This window comes from Colias croceus, chromosome 11 (genome assembly GCF_905220415.1).
Source record: "Colias croceus chromosome 11, ilColCroc2.1".
NCBI classification, from domain to species: Eukaryota; Metazoa; Arthropoda; class Insecta; order Lepidoptera; family Pieridae; genus Colias; species Colias croceus.
The window spans coordinates 2,767,448-2,795,193 of NC_059547.1; the positions used below are offsets into that span (position 1 = coordinate 2,767,448).

At 35.4% G+C, this 27,746-nt stretch overlaps 1 protein-coding gene, 1 long non-coding RNA gene and 1 other non-coding gene across 4 annotated transcripts in view; 1 reads left to right on the forward strand and 2 right to left on the reverse strand.

Moving 5' to 3' along the window:
* Positions 1-687: 687 nt before the first annotated feature.
* On the reverse strand, positions 688-4,543 carry LOC123695585. Its single transcript, XR_006751950.1, has 3 exons — positions 4,421-4,543; positions 3,931-4,011; positions 688-3,843 (listed from the first exon to the last, which is right to left on the reverse strand). It is a non-coding gene; the product is annotated as an uncharacterized LOC123695585 (long non-coding RNA).
* Positions 4,544-5,028: 485 nt separating this feature from the next.
* Positions 5,029-27,746, reverse strand: part of LOC123695583 (prominin-like protein) — a 68,242-nt gene continuing 45,524 nt past the window's right edge. The window contains exons 2-19 of one of the 2 annotated variants that reach the window (XM_045641480.1): positions 19,303-19,441; positions 18,854-18,979; positions 18,331-18,518; positions 17,858-18,022; positions 17,405-17,526; positions 17,146-17,169; positions 16,841-16,994; positions 16,485-16,651; positions 15,722-15,834; positions 15,332-15,436; positions 14,721-14,862; positions 13,815-14,021; positions 13,293-13,481; positions 12,568-12,702; positions 11,713-11,871; positions 10,910-11,031; positions 7,598-7,648; positions 5,029-6,933 (exon numbers count right to left, since the gene is read on the reverse strand). In XM_045641480.1, the coding sequence (XP_045497436.1) occupies positions 6,675-6,933; positions 7,598-7,648; positions 10,910-11,031; positions 11,713-11,871; positions 12,568-12,702; positions 13,293-13,481; positions 13,815-14,021; positions 14,721-14,862; positions 15,332-15,436; positions 15,722-15,834; positions 16,485-16,651; positions 16,841-16,994; positions 17,146-17,169; positions 17,405-17,526; positions 17,858-18,022; positions 18,331-18,518; positions 18,854-18,979; positions 19,303-19,441 (2,567 nt within the window). In that variant the 3' untranslated portion in view covers positions 5,029-6,674. Of the gene's footprint in view, positions 8,998-10,909; positions 11,032-11,712; positions 11,872-12,567; positions 12,703-13,292; positions 13,482-13,814; positions 14,022-14,720; positions 14,863-15,331; positions 15,437-15,721; positions 15,835-16,484; positions 16,652-16,840; positions 16,995-17,145; positions 17,170-17,404; positions 17,527-17,857; positions 18,023-18,330; positions 18,519-18,853; positions 18,980-19,302; positions 19,442-27,746 lie in introns of both variants that reach the window. The other variant, XM_045641479.1, reaches the window with a different exon arrangement.
* Positions 21,810-21,881, forward strand: Trnap-agg. The gene has a single exon. It is a non-coding gene; the product is annotated as a tRNA-Pro (tRNA).

Below are 27,746 nucleotides of genomic sequence, written 5' to 3' on the forward strand. Positions count from 1 at the left end.
CGAAAGCAGTTTTTATTCCTTAGCGTTATTCAATTCGTCTGATATTTGTATCGGCCTGTTGATAACCGTTGTTATATCGGATGTATTTTAAATTAAACAAGTTAAACAAGTTGTCGATAAGTATGGCACAATATTGTTATTGTTGTTATTATAAGCGTTGATCATACCGAGGACATCTAATTTTGTTTTTTGGTAAAATCGTCTCAGTGCCCACGATACAGGCTTGCCTAGTGTGGGTACTATAGGGACTCCTTTTTAATAAACATAGATTAAGCCAATATGTGTAATAAGCGAGCAACGTCAATAGTGTATCTGTGTAAAAACATTTTTTCATTTTTTCAATAGTTTTTGGTACATCGACCAGTCCTTCGAGTCTACGAGATTTAGCAAATTGCAATAAAGTACCGTAAGCTTAAACCCTAGGGTGCGTCTGTATATTTAAAATTTAAAATAAACTGAACTGACTTTGATAAATCATGAAATTTGCCGTCTTATCTAAACCTTGTATAAATATTATCTATATCTAAACTAAAGTTAGGCCAACCAATTTTTCCTTTCATCTTTATTTCCAATACCAAATTAACATTTACATATATGTATAAAGGACTGAAATGTATCGTGCGTTTTTCATTTGAACACTACTACGCCAGGTTTACATAGGGTTAGGGTTATAAAGAAAACAAAAAATTGGAGATAATCAAATTTATTTTACATTCTCAATACACTCCGGCCTAGCGGACCACAGCCCTCCGGGACGTTCATACAAAACTTTTTGGTTACATCTACGTACCGTAAACAATAACGTTATATAATCACCTCGAGATTGTTCTAAATAATAACTAACTCTTCCTTACAATTCAATCGATATCTAGAGCTCCTCCATCCATACTAAACATGTCTTCATACATTTTTGAAGTGAAACTTCTTTAGGCGCGTTGAAAGATTTCAAGGTCGCGTCATGGCAATACCATGAGTAAAACCACAGGTAAGACGATGATTTTGGTATCTTTGAATCTTGCCAAAGAAGTTTCACTTCTGACAACTGTGTTCAACACACACGCTCTTACAAAACCGATAATTAAAAACGTATTGTATTTAACATCCATATTTTTCCTCATTCCGCTTTCTTGCTCACAATTCAAACTAAATTAACTACATACTCAGATGCGTATAGCACCAACATATTATGAAGAATTATTGAGCAGTGGTTAAATTCACATAGAGTATACAATTTCTGGAAGTTTCTTTTAAACTGAGCTTGAAATACGATACAACCACACAGAGATCTACAGCGCACTATATAAATTTTTAATTCAATATCATAAAAACTTAAAGACACTATTACATTTCAATTAGCAATATTCCAGTTAATTATTGACATTTCAATGTGATAACAACAAATATTGAAATAAAATTGTCCATAGGAGTTTTTCAAAATCACAAAAAACAAAGTCGAAAATAAAATTTTAAACATTTTTGGCATATCCCACAACATAACCTAACTAACAGATATGACACATTAATTATTTGAACATACGCGTCAACTATTTGAAAATAACCTAAAATAAAATATAAATTGTTTAATAATAACTAAATAGGATATAAATGGCTAGTATATAGCACTAACCAATTAGTGTGGACGCATACGAGTATTAGAGTCGGGAGTAAAATGCGTCCACACGTAAGGAAACTTTATTACTAAATTCAAGTCTATTTTCAATACAAGTAACTAACAAAAAGGGCTTGTCTTCAAGTGCCTAGTTCGTCTTTGGAAAGACATATAGGAAGAACTTTGCCAACTGGGAACAAGGGGGTTCTACACTTAACTAATCTCGCTACTCAGCCCATACTAACCAGAAAATTATTCCAACGTTTACTCTTTCAACTTACAATACGAATAAATTGATAAAGTTTGGCATGGCGTCCATATCGCATCCCTGCTTACAATTAGTCGACTAATTACGTTACATTACAGAGTTAGCATTATACCTACTAATCCTAATAATAAATGCGTTTCTAATCTCGATACCGTGATGTTCATCAACATTTATATCATTTTACTCTTTATATAACTATTCGAAATTAGAAATTTAAGATTTTAACGGATTTTAAACGCGGTTTATTCATTCTATTATTTCACTTTGCTGCGAGCGTGGAAACGTCGGTCGCGATAATAGTATAACGAATAAATCGCGTTTAAAATACGTTAAAATATTTAATTTTAGAAATTACTCGAAATAATATTTAGTTTAACAAAAAGGGAATAACTTTGAAATAACTCTCAATTCCAAAATAATATTATTTATTATTCGAGAAGAGTATATAAAGAATAAACATCACTTACAAATTCTTTACCGATCCGTGTCCTTCAAACTACCCTTTTTAACACACTCAAAAAAGTGCAAGATATTAAAAAAGGCTACAAAATTTTTAATATTTGTAAGCGCTTATAAGAAACCTTGAAAATGACATATTAATTTTAAAAACTGCAGAAAAAAAATCTGAGTACTTATATTTCAATCAATTTGCCCTACCATATTGTCATACATCGTAAAACAGAATACAATTAAGAAATCCCTAATTTCAAACGCACCTCGACCTTCAAATACAACATTCTCAATCTATCAACAAAGTCCAAACAATTTAGTTTCTTATAAGCACCCCACTATTATTATATAACCTAGAGAAAAAATTTCCAACGCTAAGTAAAGAACCTCTGAAAGTCATATTTGTGCGGAGAGCCGCGAGATACAACATGTAAAGCATTCGAACTAACTTAAAGCCAACACGGCCCTGGGGGCCTTCAACATCACACAATATACTCTTGAGCTAGACGCGCCCTTTTGCAAACACATTCTTCTGCAAAACATTTACAAAATGTTCCTTTACTGTGAAATTACAATCCGTAAAAACTTAACGTAACCATACATCCAAAAGAAAAACTGAAAGCTGGAAAATTTAACCCCGTTTCTTTGAAAAATTTAACATCGTAAAATTTTAGACTCATTCAGCTCAAATTGATTAAATAAATCTGTCTGCAAAAGGGCACGCTTATTAAAAAGATAAATCCGCTAATAGTGTATAAATACAGGACAGTCGAAATATGGCAGTTTTTATTGGAATCAACTTCCCCAAACATGACATCCCACTGCACGCGCCTACATTACAACTAGAACTATAGAGTACCAAATTATTTTACCATTCGCTCTTGGACAGGTTAAAACAACTTTTGCAAAGAGAATAACATTATTTTAGCAAAACTTTTTAGACAAGACACTTAATAATTGAAAAGTCTGCATAATTTTTCATGTATTCGTATACTTATCCACCGCTTTAACTGTCCAAGAACGTTCACTTACAATTATTATTTTTACTAAACAGTTACAGAGATGGCATACGTCAAAATTAGCCTAGAAAAATATTTATTTCGATGCGCGTTTACATTGGACTTCGATTTTTCTTTGCAAATGCAAAAGACGCAATACCGATTGGTAAAAGTTTAAAACTGATTACACTAATTTCAACTCTAAGCTCATTGACATAGATCACATCATGGAATGCGTTACAAGTTTGACGAGGTATCATTACTTTTCAAAGTATTGATGAAAACAGAGTTCTTTAGAGTAAAAATTGGTGCAAGCTAATGACATATTAGTATCCTTGTAACCGATAATTATTTGAATGATTCAATACATCTAGGGCATGGAAAAATACTATGAGGCTATATCTATGGGGTTCGATTGTCAGCTTGTGTTGTACATACGTTGCGTGGATGTGGGGACCGGACTTAGTACTTCAGTACGTCGTCGTCTAGTTCGGTGAGCGCTAGTTTACTGTCTATCACTGAAAAGAAAAGATAGCATAGAAAAAATAACGTATAGATGCATAAAAAATAACTTTTTGGTATAAAAATCATATGAGTATACATACTTTGGTCCGGGATAGTAGTATGGTGGTGGTCGCTCGTACTCAGTAGGCCCGTGGTACCGAGGCAGTCCTTCCTCCCAGTGTCTGAAATAGCGTTATAGTAACTGTTAACATTTACCAATTAAAAATTGTGATGGTAGAGTTCATAAGTACTATCTACTACTCATAATTACAAATGCATACTATTGTTTTAAGCTTTTCGAGGTAGGTACTCTATTAGATTTAGAGTTGAAAATATTAACTACATTTTCGAAAAAAAATTATATTAAATGAATGTCATCATGCATTTTGGTAAAAAATGCAATATTGAAACATGTATACTAATTTTCCTTTTCAAACAACTTTTACTTCTGATTGATCCTAAATAAAAATATTAGGACCGTAATTTACTAAATTTTTAAATGGTTAAAGAATGATTGAAATGGTAAGTACATTGACTATAATTAAAAGAAGATCAAGTGAAATAGAAGTATAGTGTATACTGTATACTAACTTTGGCGCCATATCATTATATCTGCGCGCGTGGTGTGCGTCGACAGGCGGCGCCAGGGCGAGCGCGGCGGCGCCGTCGTCCCGCGCCCGCGCCGCGCCCCCCGCACCCCCCGCAGCGCCCCCGCGCCCCTCCCCGCGCCCCTCGCGCTCCCGCCGCCCGCGCCCCGCGCGCTTCTCTGCCTTGTAGGCGCTGTAACACCACGTGTGTTATATGACCTGCTTGGTTGTGTGATGTGACCGCTTTCGACTATGTGGGATAGGGACAGAGGAGGCTAAGAGCGAGATGAACTGTTTCATGAACTCGGATATCTTAGTGATTTATAGGAATCCAAGCAGTGCTGTATAATAATCAGGCTTGTTATTTGTATTGCTAACTTTTAATAAGAGTGTAAAGTAAACTTATTTTTTTTTAATTATAGGTACGTTTACTTGTATGTAGCGTTTTTTTTATTAGTTAAAATTAATAGTTCTTACGTACTTCTGTACTATGATGAGTATGTGTTATTATTGCACTTTTATCTTATAATTTAAAAAATCTTGTCTAGATTCCATTAGTTTTTGATCAATAATTTTAGAATCTCGCTCTTAAAGACACCTCATGAATTCATGATAATAATGATTCGGGACAATAGTATTAGTCGATAGTCGAAAGTTGTCATTAAAAGTTATATCAAAACAGGATTCAGATGAAAATAAAAATGAACTCAACGCCAACCAAAACTAATTGAAACAACCATCTGTATACTGCTTTGAAGATATAAAGAACACTCATAGCGGGGAAACGCATGCTACCCCAAGATTGCGTGCCTAGAAAGGTTAAAAAGTACCCAAAAGTAAAGAAAATACCACAACACGAGAAACGAAAAAGAAGAAATAAAACAAAATTAAAGTCCAATAGCAGGTCCAACTAATAAAAAAAACACTTCCAATTAGACATATATCTAATCCTACTTCAACCATGTAATGCTATGTTACTGGGTGATAGTACATGCAAGATAAAACAGAAAACAAGATAAATCACGAATGAGTTAGTTACCAAATTGGGCTCGACTGAATCCCCCTTCCGAGTGACCACATTCGGGCTTCTAAATACTGCCTTATGTACTTATGATAGAGATTATTTTTCCATAACAATTATACATTGAATAAAATGATATGATACATTACGTATATCTTAATTCTAGAATTATTATAAAATCCATAAGTTACACTGATACAACATCCAGAGATTACAAGATTGCGATTATAACATCTAGACACATATTCACAAAGTTTGTGTGTTGTTTGTATATAAAACTATCAATTCACTGCAGTGCAATCACATTACTGTGTCAAAAATGTCTTAAAGGTACGTAAATACACAAATAAATTACAATAATAATTTTGTTCTATTGATTACCTTAATTAAACGATTACATGGTTAGATTCCTAATGTGATATGATAGTTTGTTTAGAATAATCTGTAATATTTTAAGGACTAATACACATACAAATTTTAGATATACATAATCAGATCTAAGTTTTAGGATTTATCTGTATAAATACATAGTAGTATCAAAACGTTTTATCAAAATCTACTCTTGTATAAGCCTGTGCTCCGTGTGTAAAATGAAAAATTTTATGAAAATAAAAATTATTTTTGACTACGATAAAATTTGGTTAGATCTGTATCTACAGCATATATAGCATCAGAACTTGTACAAGCGTTGCAGTTAGTATACAATTTAACATTGGGATCAATACTGAAGCACTCTTATTTTTTTTTTTCAACTAAACCAGTATTGTTCCAAACATTCTTCAATCCCACGTTAAAGCGATAAGCGGTACTTATGGACGTATATTTATACAAAGCTTTATCAGTTACTTTATAAAAGTTACAAAATATTCTTACATATATTCGCTACCAAAAATCTTCCCAAAAATTTCACGAGATTGTAACATTCACCCGTCACATATTGCAATTTCGACAACATTTAAAAGTGTCTAAAAAATGGACATCAAGTGGTTACCAGACAACCACTACAACGAGCGGAAGATGTAAACATCGACCGCACTACGTAAAATTGGTCGAAACAATTGCAATTCTACGTGGACATCGCGGAAGCTCATTCGATTTTACCTCTAAGGTACAATTGAATACGAACCTACTTGCATCATTAAATAACATTAAACAAACGTCCAAAAACAGGGAATCAAATTCACAATGTGCGTCAACTTAAAGTGTAAACGATGACAATTTGTAGAACGTTCTAGAACTACTCGGACTCGTGTATGCCCGACTCGTTGTCCTCGTCCTTGGCGTCGAGGCGCGTCTTGAGGTCGTCGATGAGCGCGGCGGGCGGCGGCAGCAGCGCGCACACCACCTCCCCGCGGCCGCCCACCACCAACTGCGTGCGCGACGGGGACTCCCCCTCCCCCTCGCCCCCGCCCTCCCCCCCACCGCCCGCCGCGCGGTTCCGCCCGCGCCACTCCGCGATCTTCCCCTCGATGTCCAGCGTGCTACGCTTCGACCCTCTGCGCACGCCCCGCCCACACAAACATCAATCAAAACCGCGCATATGCACTATGCGCGACTTTATCATCGGCCATCGATCATAGCTAAGCGATGACGGCTATGCGTTGTATGAATGTCCCTAACCGAAATAAAAATAAAACAACATAATCGAACGTAACATAATCGGGTATTTATTTGGTCGCCGTGCGGGATTGCTAACATGCATGTTTTCCTTGTAAACCATTGTATCATGCAAGTTACAATTTCATTTCTATACAATTAGTCGATTACATTTTTTCTCTTAGATAGCCCTCCTCCAGTATGTTGCGATTTAATTCAAAATTCACTCACACGTGCATTAAAAACCCAATTGCCAAAACACCAGATTAGAAGAAAATTAAATAACTAAAGTGCGCGCCCGATGTCATTCCAAGAGTATAATTGATACGCATTTCACAAGTCGAGAGCGCACCTTACGAAGCGGATGTTATATTAGCGCATGCGCAAAAGGCAAGGGAGCAGAGGTATGTGAAGGGCTTATTATGGTTTAAGGCTTCACGAGGACGTTCCAAACATATTTTCTTTAATTCTAAGGTTATGAACATCAACATCTTACTAGAAAGTTCTATTCGTCATCGTGAAGCTCTAAAACCACGTCGCATGTCGCTAGTGTAGGGCACTTACTTGGCAAGGGGTACGTTATCGCGGTCCGCGTACGCGTCATACAAATACTCGCTGCAACAAACAGACAAGGCTGACAGGGCGTCGACACGCGCTATGCGAACTCATAGATCGTTACTCAAAGCTTTATTTTTATACTAAGCACGCTAAACCTAAGCCGACGACTACCAGTGCGTCCTGCGCCAGTTGTAAGTGTAATTTGTTACACTTAGAATAATCGAGGGAACAATGTTCCATTTGTTCAATAATAGTAAAAGGTCATATTTAATTTGGCCTATAATAAGAATAGGTACCTCTTGTATTTGAATTCACTAAGTTCCATAGCGAGTGAACCAATCGGACGACACAATAAATTGGATTATATAACAATTGTTAAACCTTCAGAAAAAATTCACAGAATATTCTTATTTTAATTACTATTAAAAATATATAAAACATAAAAAATTGTATAGATATCTAAGTTATATGGTTAAGTTCTTCTTTTTTCTACAAATGATGTCTTTAACGTTAATTTGTGAAATAAAATTTGTGTTTTCATGAATGAATTGAAAAAAGGAAAATAAAGGTAAACAAACATATCCATACCAAGGGCACATCTACCACTATCATGATTATTTACAAATGCAACAGATGCATTGCGGCTGACGTATGATACCCGCAATGGAAACCCGCCAAAAATGTATGGATCGTAAGCAATGTAGGTAGCGTTACATGCCCATACGTCTATATACTGGGGACCTCATCACAACAACGAGACGACCATGTCGATACATTACACTTTGGCTCATTGGAACACATGCATTAGGTCTGTGGAACTAGTCTAACTCTAGTCAAATCAAAGGCATTCGAGGATAACTATTCCTTTCTTTTTAATCAGGCATGACACGTGGATTTAACTAAACTGATACTAAAAACCTACATCGTTTCTATGCTACCTAATTCAATAGAGCCGTGTCCAAAGTTATGTATATTTAGTTATGGTTAATCGTATTATTTCCAATGAGCCATTGGGTAACTAGGGGAGAATGCAAGCCACTGTAGGGTCAAAGAGCGCACATCACGATCTACAACAGTCATTCTTATTTACTTGACAATATTTATCTTATGAATACATTTCAAAGCATAATCTGGTCCCTCAAGCCGGTTTAAAAAGAATGTAATTTACTTGAAAATTGGTCCTTCGAGCCGGATTTACCATTTTATTATAAAGTAACTTTCAAATTGGTCCTTCGAGGCAGATAAGTTTCTTTTTCCCTCTTTTCACTCATCGATCTAAATATTGTCAGGTAAAACGTACTGTATCGAGTATGGTATGGCGTATTGAGGTGGTATGTATAGTGTTACCCGAGTTGGCGCCGCGTCACCGCCACCAGCCGCGACTACGGCACATCGGCTCGTACTCGCTGCTGACAACACCATTACGTCAGACGAACGAACTTACAAACACGATTCGTGTATACTTAGCGCCATGACCAACGCGATTGTAATGCTCTCTATCGGTTTGCGTCATTGAGTTATTCATAACGTGTTTAATGAACGTAAATTATAAATTGAATGCTATACGCAGTTATAATTAACTTTATATGGCGGTGAGAAAATTAAAATAAACAAAACAAATGCAAACAAAAACTCAGAATATTATTCAATACTAATAAACTGAGCAAATTCAAAAATTAAATAAAATAAAATTTTACTAGTAATTCAGTTCAGTATACTTTAAAAGCAGAATTGTAAAGTTTATCAATGTAAATATTTTGTGATACCATACGTAAATATTCTCAGCTCTTTAACCACACATTGGCATGCTCACATTTTAAGTAGAAAGTAAAAAAAGCATTCGGACTCTTTCGTATGCGTTAGAGCCACGATGTGTTAGAACGAGAGAGTGGGACTATTACTACATCTATAGCACTCGATTGTCATAAGACATCTATTTTAGTTTTAAAGTATTTCCCTCTCTCTCGAGAACCATAGAGCCCGATTATTATGGGCTCGTCTAATCAAAATATGTAAATAAGGTCTTCCATTCACTACGAGGATGAGGGTGCACAGCAATTAAATTAATTACCATCGACAAACTCATACAGGGGTTAACATTTCATGTAAAAGAACTCATATAAAATCATACGAAAACATAAATATAAATTAAAAAATAAATGAATTATCTGCAGTATTTTGCGTGAAGATTTATTTATTATAATCTGCAAACAATTCGAAAAACAACGATGATGATGGCAGATGAATGATTTCTTAAGTTAATAAATTAATATCTTGAGAACATATAGCACAATCGTTTAAATTCATTACTGACTGTTTATTAAAATGTATTTATTTTTGTTAAATAAGTGTAGTGTAGTTATAAGAAGTGACATCAAACTCCACAAGTTATCGATTTATAATATTGTGCTATATTTCCCGTGAAAGAAGCTACTTTCAAATATAACATATAGAAATTGGACTGATAGAAATTGAAATTTAACTATGTAGCTTCTTCCTTGATGATTGTCCACTATAAAATAATAGAAGCGTATTATTTTTGTATGAGTGTTATATGAAATAGCAACATTCAATGTATTTGTTGTTCTTTTCTCTTTTGTTCTAAAGAACAACTAAACTCAATTAATTAAATTAATTTATTGACAGATTATTTTATTTTATTTTAAAAAGAACTGTTTTGTATTTGTGTCTATATAGAGACTGAGCAAAGGATATCAGCAAAAACATTTGATTTTTAAACGTTTCGTGTGTGTATGTCCTCTGTACGTTCATATATACAACATAAATAAATGCAGGGGCACTTATATGTGTGAAACATAGTGTAGTTTATGAACTTCTAATTACGGTAGAATCAAATAACAGAAAAAAGTAAGGGAACTGATTAAAAATTAAACGAAATTTTCTTCGTCAGATCTTAAGGTAATTCAAAAGTATTTTAAGTTGTGATTAATATTAGTTATATATCTGTATGTTTTATGGTTATGTTTTATGTTTTTACTCAAACATTTATTTATTCAATTAGACTACTTTTAGTAGCACTTTCGAATCGTCATTACATAAGTATTTTTAACATTTACCACCGATTCGGAAAGCAGTATCTATGGAGAAGAACCGGCAAGAAACGCCACAATTTCTCCGGCAAGAAACTTCATAAGTTCATTCTTTATAGGTCCATATCTTAACATATCTCTATTGCGTTTCTTCTCTATATCTGCATTTAGGTATGCGTGTGCGTATATGAGTGTGTGTGCGTGTGCGTGTATATGTACCTATCTGGCTACATGTTTGTGTGTATGTATGTATGTAACAAACACTTACGCCTCAACGAGCGGCCCCGGGTAGGGGTCCGGGTGGCGGTAGAGCCGCGCGAGGCGCTGCGCCAGCACCGCCAGCGGCACGAACAGCACCACGCACCACGCCAGCGAGATCCAGTACCCGTTCTGGAATTTGTACCATGGATATGTCAATTTCGAATGTATAGTGACATGTCATTAAAAAAATCGCATTGATGAAATTTGATTTTTATGTATCTTATTCCATAAAATATGAAATATAACACATAATCGATCAAATGCAAATGAATATGTGTTTTTTTTTTTTTGTATGGTGTTTCTCAATGTTAGCCAGAAGGGCTACTACATTTTAACGCGGACGCGGGGGTGAACTGAAGGTTCACCCTGGTAGCGACATGCACAAGGGCGTCCCCCCTTGACGGGGACCACGAACCTCGGCTTGAGCTGTCGCTTGAGTGGAGGAGGCCAGAAGGGCCCTAATCGGACGGGATGAATACGTGTGTAAGTCATCATTAGTGAAACTCATTTCACATTTTTTATTTATTACAAGTCGCGTTTCACATATTATGCACATGAAATATAACACATAATCAATCAAATGCAAAACAATATGTGTTTTGCCAGTCATCATTAGCGCGACAGATTTCGCATTTTTTATTTATCACAAGTCACGTTTCACATATGTTGATGTTTCACACGTGGCATGGCACATTAAATACGTGGCGTGCTAAATTACACACGTAGCGTGCCACATTACACACGTGACGTGTCACACTACACACGTGACGTGCCACACTACACACGTGCCACGTGTCACGTGCCACTCACCGCGGGCATCAGCACGGCGCGGCAGGCGGAGTCGCGCGTGGCGTTGAACGCGTTGGACAGCGGCCCGCAGCGCCCCACGTGCGAGCGCGCTGCGTGCACCACGCGCGACAGGTACTCTTGGAGACGCTCGCCAACCACCTCGGCGAACTCACGCGTCAACTATACAGGAAAAAAATCATTTTAAATGAAAAAAAACCAATCAGCGTTTTTTTCAAGAAATTTAAAATAATACTATAACGCATTTCATTATAGAAACTAATCTTAAATGGCGGCGCTTATTATACCCTCTCGCTTACACACGGCCGTACGGCATGCAAAAAAAAAATAGGGAAAAGTAAAATCACTAAAATGTATTTGATTTTCCCTTTATTAGGTTTTATCATAAATTTACAATGATGTTATTATGTATTTGCGATAGTAAATAAAGTTTTATTGGAATTTGACAAAATATGTTCTTTGGAAAAAATTGTTCAGTTTTATGGGCTCATTACAATGATTATGGGGATTTTGTTGCATTCTGTATACGTAAATATGATAATTCATATAAATACACAAATACCATAACAAAAAGTTTGTCAATTTGAATTATAAAATATAATTAATAAAATAATTTCCATTTACGTTATTTTTATTTTCTTTTTTGCTAATCTTACCATAACATGTCAGTGTCAGCTTTGGCCGCCATTGAAGATTCGTTTCTTCAATGAAACGCGTTATACCATTCCAATGAAACCAACCATCAAACCCTGATCCAAAACTTAAATAAAATATGATAGAAAATCGACAGTGCATAGCGACAGTGAATCGCATATTTTCTAGATCAACTCTCATATAAACAAGATTTTTTGAACTTACATTCTGTACGAGGTCAGGACCCTGTGTGTTGAGGAACAATTCCACTTCTGTGGTGTCCCTGATGCGGTATTGGATAGCCTCCTTCAACGAAGACTGATTGAAGCGTAACACGTCGCGTAGTTCCGTTGCAGTTTTCTGGAAAAAAAAAATCAATCTTATACTTCAAGTAATCAATACGAATTAGTTTGAGACATTAGTGAAGTGGAACTTAAAATTATGGCACTATGTTTGAAACCGATCTGAAATGCCTAATAATTTTGACAATAAGGCGAAATATTGTAATACAAGGTTCTCAGTAAGAAAATTTACGTTTTATGATACTTAGGTATCAAATTTACTTAATTTCTCAACATAACATAACATTCCGTCCGATTTTGATGGCATATTAAAAAAAATAACATTGATGCAAAAAAGATAGAATGGCCTGTTTTAATAAACATTTTCCCAAACAGCAAAAATTGGACATAAAAAAAAATGTGTGTGTGTACTAGTGTCAGCGAGCATACTAGTGTACACACGTAAGAAGTGAAACTTCTTTATTTTTCAAAAAATAATTTACTATATGCAACTTTACAGAAATACGTCGAATCACGCGTGGTAGGGATAAGAAAAAGATGGCGCGTAACGGAAAAATGTCACGCGTAACGAAAAAATGTAACACTAAATTTTTTTCCAACCCCGATAAAGAAGTTTCACTTCAAAAACAGTAAATTCCAGTAACTCACATTAAGCTGATGCGTATGCTCAATCATGGGCACCACTATGTCCCTCTGCAATCTATCCAGGTTTTCCGCAGCTTGACGTAAATTCCTCGCTACTTCTGCATAACCAGCTCTACTAGATAGTGCTCGAGCTGTACTTTGAAGTTGTGCTGATAGGGTCTCTAGAGGTAGGGAAGTCATATTCGTCTCCAGCTAGAAGGGAAAATTCAAAGGGTGTTAAGTACCAAAATGCGTGAAGATAATTTACATTTGCAATTCATTAAACAGTTTACTTCTAAAAAGGCCTCAATGCAGAAATCAGAAATATCTCCATATTTCTGCTTCTATGGAGAATTAGTGATATTTTATAAGGTTCTTGTAGAAATTTTTAACCTTTGGACTTTAAAAAAGGCTGTTAATTTTCTGTATAATGCTCAAAGTTCTTAAAAGTTAAAGAGCTTTGAAAAATCTTATCAGAATTATAGTCAGAAATACCAGTGGCAGGGAAGCGGCTAAAACTAAAAAGTTTAGGACAAGATTGCTCACCGCTTCCAGAATCTTATCAAAGTTGAAGTCCGACAGGCCAGTTTCAGCTAACTTATCTAACTTCTCCCTTGCTGCCGGTTTCAGTATGCGCAATGGCCGACCACGTGGAGGGTAGTCCGTTCGAAGCGAAGACACGCGGCGACTTAACTGCCCTTCCACTTCCTTTTTAACCGCTTCTAGATCGTGGACTCGGTGCAGGTGGAACACCTGGGAATGTACATATTATTTACTAGCTGCTCCGCGCGGTTTCACCCCCGTAGCTCCACTCCAGTTAGCCGTAGCGTGATGATATATAGCCTATAACCTTCCTCGATAAATGGGCTATCTAACACCGAAAGAATTTTCAGTCGGATCAAATCGGACCAGTAGTTCCCGAGATTAGCGCGTTCAAACAAACAAACAATCTCTTCAGCTTTATAATATTAGTATAGATTGTCAATACTGACGTATTATATAGAACGTCTAAAATATCAATATATTGACTCATAGAACCGTCGTGTTGTCGATTCAAAACTTTTCCAATTTTATGAAATATTCCTATTTACAAATTAAAATTTCTTCAAATCTTATAATATATATAAATCTCGTGTCACAATGTTTGTCCTCAATGGACTCCTAAACCACTTAAACGACTATAATAAAATTCGCATACCATGTGCAGTTCGATCCAACTTGAGAGATAGGATAGTTTAAATCTCAAATCGTTTTAGAGAAAGCGGGCGAAGCCGCGGACGGTAAGCTAGTATAATATATAACTTTCCATAAATCCCAATAAAGGTTGATTACACTTTGATGTTTTAAACTGAATTAATATTGAAAATAAATCTCACAAACCATTCTATAGGTACCAAAATGACATAATTTTTAATAATGAATCGCATCTAATCAATCATCTAAAACAATTACCTCGTAAACTGTCTTATTCTGGTGGCAATCAACTAAAATAGAGGTCATGTTGAAGCTCGGATCCTGTCGCTCGTTGAACATCATGTACTCGAGGTCTACGAATTTCTCTATATCTTCAAATGCGCGGTTTTCACGTGGTTCACTGAAATAACAGCATACTTTAAAACAGGCATTATCTTGATGTGTTCTAACTATTAAATAATATTAAATATGAGGCGAACCGTATATAAAATTAAAAAAAAATTGGTTGTCTGTTTACTGACGATAGTTGAACGTGACAACGTCCGATTGTGCTTCTTTGTCGCTCGTTCCGCGCTCTCGCTCGCACTTCAAGCCTTACTGGAACGCCTCAGATGAGTCACAGCGAGGTAACGCCGCATGAGTCATGTTTTTTCGTGCGTGCAGCCGGCTTTATCGAATTATAAGACGTTGTCACGTCAAAAATATCAAATTTATAATTAGCACTTAACACTTAAAAATAATTTGGAATTAAAATCAAATAACTTTATCACTAGGTAGAAAATTCAGTTCAAAGTCAATTTGTACTTTCATTACAAGACTTAAGATCCAAATTCGCTTGTCCTTAATTAATTATAGTTTAATATACTCACGTAAGCGGATCGCAGACAAATCTCTGCGCGGCCACGCCCACTACGAAGTAGATGAGAATCATCAATGCAATAACACCTCCCACGAACAGAGTTAGCGCAATTCCACTGTTTAAAAAAACACACACACACGAATTAAGTTCTGCAGTTTTATTAAAAAAGCTGTTACATATTACACAATTCACAAACTAGATTGTCGAGGAGCTATATGCATAGCTAGTTCGTCATACAATTTTATTCCAAAAATGCGTAATCAAATCTGAAATGAATATTTCTTTGTCCTAAATACATAATTAATTTTCTCATGTTTAGAACATTTTAAAAATACATAATATGTTTATTTGTTGAGATTAAGTCCGATAAGTGGGTACCTATAGGTTTGTAGGTACTCACCACAGCAAACAAGACGCTCCAGTGCCCTTATTGCAGCAATCACTAGCTCCATACACATCGGGCCGCTTGCCGCACACACCGCACAGCAGGCCCCACGACATCACTAGCACTATCTGTTGGATAAAATACGTGATTAGGCGCCGGTTTCAGGTACTTTTTTTAATTTCGCTTTATTCCCCTTCCTTCCAGCGGAAGGGACCTTTGTACTAGATGGATAATTTTTTCTTTTTTTTTCATATTTTTAGCACAAAGCTGCGCTAGCTTAGTTAGTCTTAGTCCCTCCGTTCCGGAACGCAACAGAGTTACAAATTTTGACGAATATCTCATTTGGTCCTAATCGCTTATATGCAAGCTGAATTGCACTTTGTTGCTTAGCAGTTAGGGTCGTTATTTGTCATTGAGATATACATATGGAGACGACACGGCCGCCTACATCACTTATGTTCCGCTCACCATAAGCCATATGGCTTAACTGCACGCTCATTTTTTATTTGTTTTAAAGTGAAACGCATCAAATATGCCTTCGTGTGTGTTACGATATTGCACAAATAATACAAATAATACGGAAAAGTGCAAAGGAATAACTTTTCATCGGTAAGTACCTAACTAGATAATAATTTTTAAAACTTAGTTAGAGCAAAAAAATGCGCCCCGCGCCGCCGCGGCCGCGCGCCGCGCACAGATTTTGTTCTTGTTGTCTCCTCCATACGTAGTAATATTATCTCAATGTTATTTGTATTTGCCGGCACGCTCGCCTACGCACCAGCAGCAGCAGCGCGGCGGCGGCCCCGCTCGCGTACCGGCGGTAGGGGCCGACGCGCGAGTAGCCGCGCCGCAGACGTTCAGTTTGGGACTTCGAGCGGCCCAGCTGCTCGCTCAGGTTGCCCGCCTTGTACGTTATATCGTCAGCTACTGATGCGAGTTTGCGACCTGCAGGAGAAAAATATATTTATTTTATCATCATCATCATCATCACCACCAACATCATAATCACCAACATCATAATCATCACCATCATCATCATCACCACCAACATCATCACTAACGTCATCATTATCACCTACATCAACAACATCATCATCACTAACATCATCATCAAACGAAAATAAACACACTAACCAGTCTCAGTGATAGCTTCCTGCACGCGCGGTATGTGCTGGTCGACGGTCTTCTTGATACCGTTGAACACTTCGAGGCCCGCGGCGACGTCGTCTTTGATGTTACTCTCGAGTAGTTGTGTCACGTTTGAGAGGAGCTCGGATACGTCGGGAATCTAGAGATATTAATAAATTAAAGATGAATGTGAAACATTAGGTTTTAATTAATGGATCGGTTGGAGGGTAGACAATTGCGAGATCAATATGAGCTCTGGTACATCTGAAAACGTGTGATTAAGTAATTATTGTTGAAATTAATAAACTTACCGTAGGGAAATATTTGTCAAGCATCTATTCCATAATGATAGCGTGCAATGAAAATAACATATTAGTAATTGAGACATCAAGTAGAAGTATTTAACCATTAGTTTGAGAATAATAAAACATTTAAATAAATGAAGCTCTCAACTTAGTACTTAATGTCACAGTTAAAGTTTTATCTGTTGAACTTTGTAGTATTCTCCAGTAAACACTCAGGAAATAGAACAACAATTTGAACATTGATACATCTTAAACTTGATCTTACCAAATTGTACTGAATTTCTGTTCCCAATTGTCCAATCTTGTGTTTTTCTTGTAACTTTACGCACTCCTTTTCGTGACAATCCGACAGGGTTTTGTACAAGAAGGCTTTAACCTGACGCAAACCTGAAAAAAGAGTTTTGTCAAATTTTATTCAGTAAAACTTAATTCAATTCATTCTTGATTAAAGAAGAGATAATATAAGATACAGATCTCTAAAATCTGGTTCTCTAAAATAGAAATAAACATTCCTGACAGCCTTTTGGAAGTTTTCTGAAGGAAATCAAGCCCATATAAAATTTCTTCTGTATCATTTTAATTCTCGAAATGATCAAAGATACCTACACTACAGTTAATTTTACTTTCAAAAAACACTTTCCATATTTTCAAGGTAACAAATAAAAAATTTACAAATTCTTGTGACCACTAAGATATACCGTACTCTTTTAGCTCTTACCAGAATCCAAATCCTCCGCCTTGCTCCTCAACGCCGCAGTAGATTTCTGCACCGCCCGCAGGTCATCCGGCACTCTATCTAATTGCTGCACCATTCCATTCAACTTCTGAACCGATGTGGCACTCGTAAAGTCATCTAGCACACGGAGCACTGTTTGACCGCTACCTAGAATACATAGAAACTATTGATTATCTCGATTATTTGGCATAGAATATTTCACTCTCGATTTTATGTATGAAATGGAAAATCGTAGAAATTTGAAGACAGAAAACTAATTTTACGAAACTAGTTTATCATCTTTCATATTTTGTAATTATGAGAAGTGCCACGTGTAATTTGAAGGAATAATTTGGAAACATTACCAACAGAGAGAGAAAAATTGCCAAATCCAATATGATTACTGGATTAAACATTACTTCCACAATATTAGCCATCCCAGTTATCTCTAAACCTCCTACAACCATCTAACTCACTTGTTAACATTTCATTCAGCTCCACCTCGAGCTCTTGGTAGTTAGTGACTAGTAAATGCCGTGAGTGCGCCTGTGTCGCGTTCAGGAACTCTTGCGCATCACGCACGCTCGCCTGCACCGTGTCCACTACGTTTGAGCCACCTGTGTCCATCTGGGAGTCTGTAGCGAAAGCGCCTACCACTCCGAATCTAGTGGACAGTAACAGTGGCTTTTTAAGCAAATTGTACCAGACAGAGTACATATTATCAAGTACAATTTGTTAAAAATGTAGAAGGAATAAAACTCGGTTATTGTAAAACATGAGTAGTTAAAGAGCATGGAATAAAATGTATTCGAATATTCATTTAAACACATCTAATTAAAAAACCCCAAAGTGGAAAACCCCTTTGATATGTAACATAAATAACAGCGATATAAACTTCCGCTTGATCAATCCAAGCCAATCTAATCTTTCGCTATATGATTAATAAAATAACATGCCCTAGATACATCAATCCATCATACTGTTATAAAGCACACTCACAGGAATAGCGTAAGGAATGCAATGAGCACGATAGCCAATATTCCTTTGAGACACGCATCGTATTTTCTATCGAACGGCCTCCTCCTGTGACCAGACTTGCACCATTGACAGCAGCACCAAAACAACCTGAAATTTTGATTAGATTACTAAACATTAGGTCATTAGGTTCAGTTTCAAAGAATATTACATTAGAGATTAAAATAGCAGTTTTACAATTTAGTCACCATTTCTTTTCGTGGTCGTAATTTTGAATAACACCTCTTGTTCATTCTTTGTATCAGCAAACAAAATAACATAGTTAATTCAAAAATGTAACAAAATATGTAGATTAGAAAACGGTCGGAATCGAATTTGAACCTTATTTTTATCTCCCATCTTTTCACAAATGGAACCAGCTACCATTGTTTACGCTAGCCAAAATGACTAACATTATAATAGAATCTACTAACCCAGTAAGCGGTAGTATCGCGATTAACAGCACCACTACAACGATAACAGAGACTGGTCCTGCGTAATGCGCTAGCAGCGGCTTCCACTTATCCTGGATCTTCGCGATGTTGATGTGGCCATCGGTGACGGAGACGATGCCTGGAAGAATAAATATCTATAAGATTGTGTAAAAATAAAACAATTAAAATGACGATTCTCGGTTGTAGACTTATACGATTTATGTAAGGAGGCAGTCACAAGTAGGTACATTCTTGCAGGATATGTCAAGAAAAATGTCTTTCCTTGCAGTCAATGAAAAATCTAGAGCTATGTGCTTACAAAGTCTCTTTTATACACAGAATTTTCCACGACATTTAAAACCTCTATACTGGAGCGGATCTCCAAGTGGGCTAATGTTACTAATCATGTCTTATTCTGAGCAATTCATTTAAAGCCTTACTTTTTACAGCAATTAGATACTTTCACGACGTATCGTCTCACTAAAGAGTATCCCTATTACAGTATATGTATTTTCTTTTGCAATGTATTTTTCTTTATCTTTATGCTAAGAATCCAGAAATGTTTCAAAAACGGATATAGGCAAAACAATCTATTCTAAAGCAATTATGCAAACATTATTAATCTCTTATGACATTTACGAAACCTTCTAGAACCAAATTCCTCGATTTTCATTTATGCGGATACAATCTATTTTTGCGTATCATCACCTCCAATAAAATCCACAATAAATAGCAACAGGTGGAAATCGTTTATAAGCAGGCACTCAACAGGCTAAGAGAACCGGTATCTAGCGGTGTTCTAACGATTTTTATCTTAACTGTCATTTCTAATACAGCTACGTGAACTTTAATTGAGGCACGCTCTTCCATTTATATCCAGTTTTATATGAAAAACGGATTCTCAGAATGTTTTAGATTCAGTGTTAGAACTGTTAGGAGAACGATGAATCGTGACTGACACACTCCGACTAATAACTGAGTACGAACATTCGAAAGTCTAGACGAGCGTGAAAAATTCAATTTTCAATTGATCTGTCTAGTTATCTGTCCAATAAACCAAAAGGTTGACGACATAATATGACGTCTGCGCGGAAAAGATTAATATCTTATAAACCCTGGAGAGGGCTGGTGATGTTGATTTTCATTCATTGCCATTCTTGATATTCAGGTTAGTTTATTAGTCTTCACTTGAAAGAAAATTGGCTAAATGAAGATATGTTTTAAGTTCCTTTCAAAACCCCTGCACCAATAATCGTTAAATTAAAATCAATTCCAAAACTACTTCGACCATATCTTCTTTACATCAATCAAGTACTCTAGTTTAAAAATCAATTTAATACTGAAGCATGTCGATGCTTTGTTACTAAATACAATACGCTTTCCGCCTTATTACCATGAATAACAATCAACGTTTTTACAAAGAGCCAGTGTCAATGACTTCCCATACTCTTTGGTCACGCATTTTTATTCTACGATTAACGTAAATATTCCCTTCGTCGTAGTTATTAGTAGGCTAATAGATATTATTATGTCCAAATGGGAATGTTTGTGAGGGTGGATGTATGTGTATTGTGTAAGCAGGCATGTATGTTTGTTTCTCTTCCACGCATATACTACTGAACCGATTACAATGAAATTTAGCACACATACAGAGGGTAACTTGGATTTAAACATAGGATAGATTTTATCCCGTAAATTTCACGGGAACGGAAACTAAGCGGATTTTTCTTTGAAAACGCGGGCGAAGCCGTAGGCGGAAAGCTAGTAATTATAATTAATATTAAACATAGACTTCCCGCTTCAACAGTTCGTTATTTAACATTTTATCTCGCCTACAGGCGTCTTCAATTGGTTCAATACATTTGCTAGAGCAATATGACACGTATGACTAATGAGATAAGAACTATGGGCGCATAGTGTTGATATGTGGGACAGTCAAGTCATTGACGCTAATTTATAGGCCGGCTGTGTTTATCTCCACTTTACGGTCAATACTGATGATGTTAATATGCTTTTATTTAACATTTGTCATGTAAGGAGAATCGGGCCATGCCTCATTCGAAAGCCTATAACTTATAAGTTATACCTTAAAAGTTTTATGAAAGTTTTATATTTCATATCAACTTTGATACAGGTTTTCAAACTATACTCAGATACCTACTATGTATAATAGATATTATAATTTATTTTATCAAAAGAGCAAGAACTATTAATAGAGGTAATACAGATATGATATTATCAATCAGAAAAAAATGTGATAAACTTTAATTTATATTTTTTGGTTTTTATGGCATTCAAATGCTTTATAAATATGTATAAATAATTTTTTTCTATTCTTTATAAATTTATATGTGATAAACTTTGTCATTGTAGGATTGTAAATATTATGTATTGTGTTATTTGAGCCAACTAACTCAACTAACTAAAGTTGAAACTGTTTTACTTCATTACAGTGTGATCTGTACGATGCGTAGTTTTAGAAACAAAATTTCGACAACCTGTCAAGCGGCTCGTTGGTCTAGGGGTATGATTTTCGCTTAGGGTGCGAGAGGTCCCGGGTTCAAATCCCGGACGAGCCCGCAAAACCCTTTTTGTTTTTTTTTCTTCATTTTAGTATACATCAAAATTATGTTGTTCAGTATAAAATATAAATCTATACATGTTACCTCAATCATATTTTTTTTTTCATAAAAAATCTAATCCGAAATCATAATTCCACAATGTCAACGTACATACAGCAATGCTTAATCACGGCATTGTATAATACCAAGTGACATTATCATTACGATAACCACCTGCAACCAGTGACGGATTAACCCTTAATCAAATTAAGCAATTGCTTAGGGCATCACGTCTGAGGGGGCACCAGAAGAAGCACAAAAAAATCCGTCCTTAGGGCATCACGTCTCACTCTCACGTCACCAAAAACCACACCAAAAAAAGTTTCTAGGACTAATTTGAAAATTGGCGCGTTTTAAGTTGACATAGAGTCCGACCTAGAGTCACAACCCCACTCCCGTTTGCCCACTCGCTGCCCGCTAGTGCATTCGACAATTCGAATGCCCCGGAATTGCGATCAGCCAATCACAAACCACTCCCTCCCCGCGGGCCCCAAGCCTGGCGCCTCCGCAAATCTGTTTCAATCAAATGTTTTGTTTTTTGAGTAATTGTGTTTTTTGAGTAAAAATATACAAAGAAACAGCAGACAACTTCTCATTCTTGAATAAAATACCCGATGCCGATAAAATTATGTGTCCCAATCAAACTGCAGAATACAGTCAGCACAGTACAAATCTAGTAAACACATATCCAGAAGACCTTAACACCGAATTAATAACAGAAATTCAACAGTTTCATTCATATGTCATAAGTAAAATAAGTTTCAGACCCAGTGATTCGGCTCGCACAAGTTTACATCAAACTCACGCACATTGTATATAAAATAATACATGATGATAAGATTGAATCAGCTTTCCCTAATGTGGAAACAGCCCTGCGTAGTCCGGGCAATTTAAACATTCGAAGTTATATTATGTATAATGTCCCAACAGGCTGAATTTCTGTGAAGTTGTTGAAATCATAATTATAAACAATGTCTAAAAGTTCCCCATCATTCCCCTGTAAGGAAAAAAAAATATTCAAGGTCAAAGGTAAAAAAAATGAGTTTTTCGCGATTTTCAGCAAAACGGTAAGTTTTATCAGAAAAGTACCTCAGACAAAAATTATAGATCATAAAATTATCTATAAAAAATGTATTAATACTTTTTTTCTTACGAGCCACCGTTTCTGAGATATTTAACGATTCAAAAAGTTATAAAAGTTGTTAAAAAAACATCGTTAAAAAAACGCGTTAAGTACACTACCTCATAGGTGGCGTGGAAACGTGCATATTATGACGATAACAACTACCTATTACCGGTACCGTTCACAACATTACCGTTTTGCTGAAAATCGCGAAAAACTCATTTTTATGACCTTTAACCACAGAATACATAATAGTAGCTAAACGCTACTTTAACCTTGAATATTTTTTTTCCTTACAGGGGAATGATGGGGAACTTTTAGACATTGTTTATAATTATGTTTTGAACAACTTCACAGAAATTCAGCTTGTTGGGACGTTATGTAACTTCACCCTCATTTTTTGGTTTAAATTGACCGGGCTATGCGTATATTTTTATCGCTTAAGATTACAAATTGCTCAGCGGAACGTTCTTTTTCAAAATTAAAAATATTAAAAAATGAAAAAGGACAAAGATGATAAAAGAAAGGCTCGATAATTTATCGATATTGTACATAGAGTCCGATATGTTAAAAACGTTAGACGTTAATACTATCTTGCGTGAATTCAATGCTCGGAAAAGCCGCAAGGCGCATTTCAATAAATAAATAAATTATGCTTTGGTTTTTATTATTGTCGCACCTACTCCACTTCTAAAGTACGTTACATCTCATCATCTTATTTTACAAAAAACCTTAAAACTAATGTTTTTAGGCGGTAAAGGTTTAAAGACCGATTCTAGTTGACATACGGATAGGGGGGCCCACAGGCATGGATTGCTTAGGGCATCTAGTAGTCTTAATCCGTCACTGCCTGCAACTACAAACCTTGGCCGTGCCGCACTGCCAGCCACGCGTTCATACATCTCCATTGTTATGTTATCCTGGTAACTGCTAGTTACGAAACTCAGTTAATTAGTTAATTAATCCATACATAACTATACGCGGCTTGTGTTTTTGAGAACTTTTTTTTACCATTGATTTAGTAAACAGTTATGAATTAAAATTTAGTTGTTTTCTTTGTTTTAATAAAATAGATAGTTAGGTCATTTTCAAAAACAATAAAGTCGGAAAAATACATACAGCCTCGAAAGATGATAAAAGCCAAGGTTCATTAAAATTACATAAAAATCGTTCTTATCCAGTTAAGAAAAGCATAAATACTGGTTATAACTATCTAATATTTATTTTATACAACAAGATAAAATAAGTAACATTATGAGTTACTTACAAAACTATTAACCCAAACGTTATTCGGCTTTACAACCTTGACATCTTCACATCCTCGTTCTTATATATTTCATTATTCATACCAATATAATACGATCTCATTAAAATATAATCTCATTAGAAGCTATTGGTAACCCAATCCTACCAATACATATATACATTATTAGTTACGGCATTGCTATATGCTACTTGTATACGTAGTATATTATTATTAGTCTGTGATGCTACTGAAACGTGTGTAATCTCGCCAACCTTGAGAATTCGATATCTGTAAGCTGTAAGCTTAACGTTCAAGACATTGTTTATTTTTAATTGCATTATGTATAAACAGCAAACACTGGAAAAGTATGTTAATCATATTACTTATAGAAATTTCACTAATGGGATTTTACTCAATGGTAAAACCCAAGACTGATTAAATAGCTTATTTGAGAAACATATCTAAAATCTACATATTTGATAATAAGTAATATAAAAATGACAATTGACTAAAATACGGTAAAAAAATTAAGCAATTTGTCTAAAAAAGTTACAAATGAATAAGATATCATATCGCATTTTTAAAAATTTCATTCAAAACTGAACAATTTCCAATAGTTTGTGTTGTTATAATAGAAGGAAGGAAATAGGTTTTCTTAAATTTTATAGGAAAAAATACATTTTAGCTAAACACGGAAAGCAGTAAAATATAAACCAAAAGATCACGCAAGCATTTAATAACGCAAAATCGGAACAAGGTAAGGTAAAATAAGTGGAGCAATTTGCAATTTTAACGCCCTCATAAATCGTGTATCGATTAGATTGAATTTATTAGTGTACCACTAGCGAACAAAAAACAAGTGCAACTAACTGTAGTTTATACGAGATAAATTAATTGACATAGATATCTTTTGATTTGATTGAATAAAATTTAAGCTTAGCTATATCTTCTTTACAAGGGCGGATCCAGCTTTAGTGCCAGGGGGGGGGTCACATAGTCGTGTAGTCGTGGTCAATTAGAAAAGCTATATTTTGATAATTTAATTGATACGTAGATTAAAAAAAAACGGTCCAGTGCGAGTCGGATTCGCGAACCAAGAGTTCCGTACAAACATTTTAAATTTTAAATTTATGCTTTTTGCAAATTTTCCTTTATTTGTGTTATAAGACGTAACTTTCTACAAAATATCAAGATTCTGTGTTCACGGGAAGTACCTTGTAGGTTTTGATTCCTGGCGACACTTGAGAATGTTGATAAGCATGAAATGTATGTTTTAGCAATTTTTCCTCCATCTGTCCTGACATTGCTTTTAACCAAATTTCAAGACTCTGTGTTCACGGGAAGTAGTTCAATATAGGTTTTGATTCCCTTGCCGATAATGTCGAAATTTGCGATAATTTGCAGCATAAACGGCTGTATCTTTTGATTGCGTTGGCTTATAAGTTTGACTTTTTCACAGCTTTAAGGAATTTGAGTATTCGGTATAAATTTTAGATTGATACCTCCACGCGTTCCTGAGAAAAAGGCAGACAAACTTGAAAATTGTTCAAGATATATTTAATTAAAAAATATATATTTTTTGCAATTATTCCTGTATCTGTACTATAAGATGTTCCTTCGTACCGAATTTCAAGATTCTGAGTTTACGGAAAGTACCCTGTAAGTTTTGAGTTTTGTTACCCTTGCGAATGTCGAAATTTGCGAAATTTTTCGGCATACGGCTGTATCATCTGATTCGTTGACATAGAAGTTTGATTTTATTATAGCTTAAAGGTATCATAGACTTGAGTTTTTGGCATGAATAGGTATCAATTTAATACATGTAAGCGTTCATGAGTAACAGGGTTGTAAGTTTAAATTTTTTTTATATTTTTTCTATAATAGATAATCTAAGTAAAAATTCATGTTTTTCGCAATTAGTAAACAAAGTCGTTTTCTCTGTGCCTATGTCCCTTTGTATGATTAAATCTTTAAAACTACGCAACGAATTTTTATGCGGTTTTTTTAAAGATAGAGTGATTCAAGAGGAATAGTATATAATTTATAAGGTTTTAGACAAAGCGGGCGAAGCCGCGGGCGGTAAGCTAGTCTTCGTTATAAGATGTTACATTGTACTACATTTCATGACTCTGTGTACTCGGGAACTACCCTGTAGGCTTTGATTTCCTAGGGAGTGTCGAATTTTGCGAAAAATTTCAGCATTTACAGCTGCATCTTTTGATTGCGTTGGCTTATACGTTTGAATTTTTCACAGCATCAAGGGACCGTAGACCGTAGGATTTCGATATTAGCAAAGGAATCAATACCTGCAGGGAGCACCCTGTCCCGTAAACACAAAGTCTTGAAATTGAGTAAAAAGTATCCTCTTGTGGCACAGATGTAGGAATAACTGCAAAAACCCTAATTATTTAATGAAATTAAATAAAAATTTAAAATCTATTTTTTAAATAATTTTAAACTTACAATCCATCAACATATAACTTAACTTTACATCCTTCATTACTTACTCATGAACGTCTACATGTATTAAATTGATATTCACATCAGAACTCAGGTCTATAATAACTTAAATCTATTATTTAATTCAAATTCTATGTCAACGCAATCTGAAGAAAAAGCAAATAGAGCCGCATATTCTGTAACTCGCAACTACTTGCAAGGGAATCAAAACCTACAAGGTACTTCCCGTGAACACAGTCTTTAAATTTGGTTAAAAGCAACGACTTATAGCACAGATAAAGAAAAAATCCTTTAAATAAAATTGTAAGATACAACCTATTAAAAAAATAGGTTTGCTCGGAGCCCTCGGTGCGCGAGTCCGACTCACCGATTTTTTGTCGTAATTTTCTATCGTTTATTGCTATTTTATGTTTTATCCGCGAACTGGGGTATTTCGATATTTGAGGTTTTGTGTGAAAAGTGTGCAAAAGTTGTAGCAAAAAAATTAATAATCTACTACTTTATTCCGCAGTTATAGGTTTTTTCAAAAATCGATAAAACTGTTTTTTGATCTTGAATCACGACCACAGGTCGACCCTAATTAACTTTAACTCTAATTTTTGTTATATTCTCTTCCGTTTGTAATAATTGATTTTAATTGTTTTATATTACTTTTATGTCTCAAAAGTCAATAAAAACATCATTTTGAACAGTATTTGTAAATTTAAAAAGATAATATTAAATTAGTGGTCCACTTAGGTCGTGGACCTAGCCCAGGGGGGGGGGGGTCATGACCCCATGACCCCCCCCCTGGATCCGCGCTTGCAGTTCTTTAGGAATTTATTATCTATCTACGAACGAATAGTACCACTTTTTCCAGATATTCTGCAGTAGTCATTTCTAAAGATTAGTTTGACATTTGACTAAATTTGGTATATCCGTAACAAATAAGCCAAAGGAATGAAACTTTATTTTATCATCTGTGACAGTTATGTTTACAATACTGGTTGAAAGC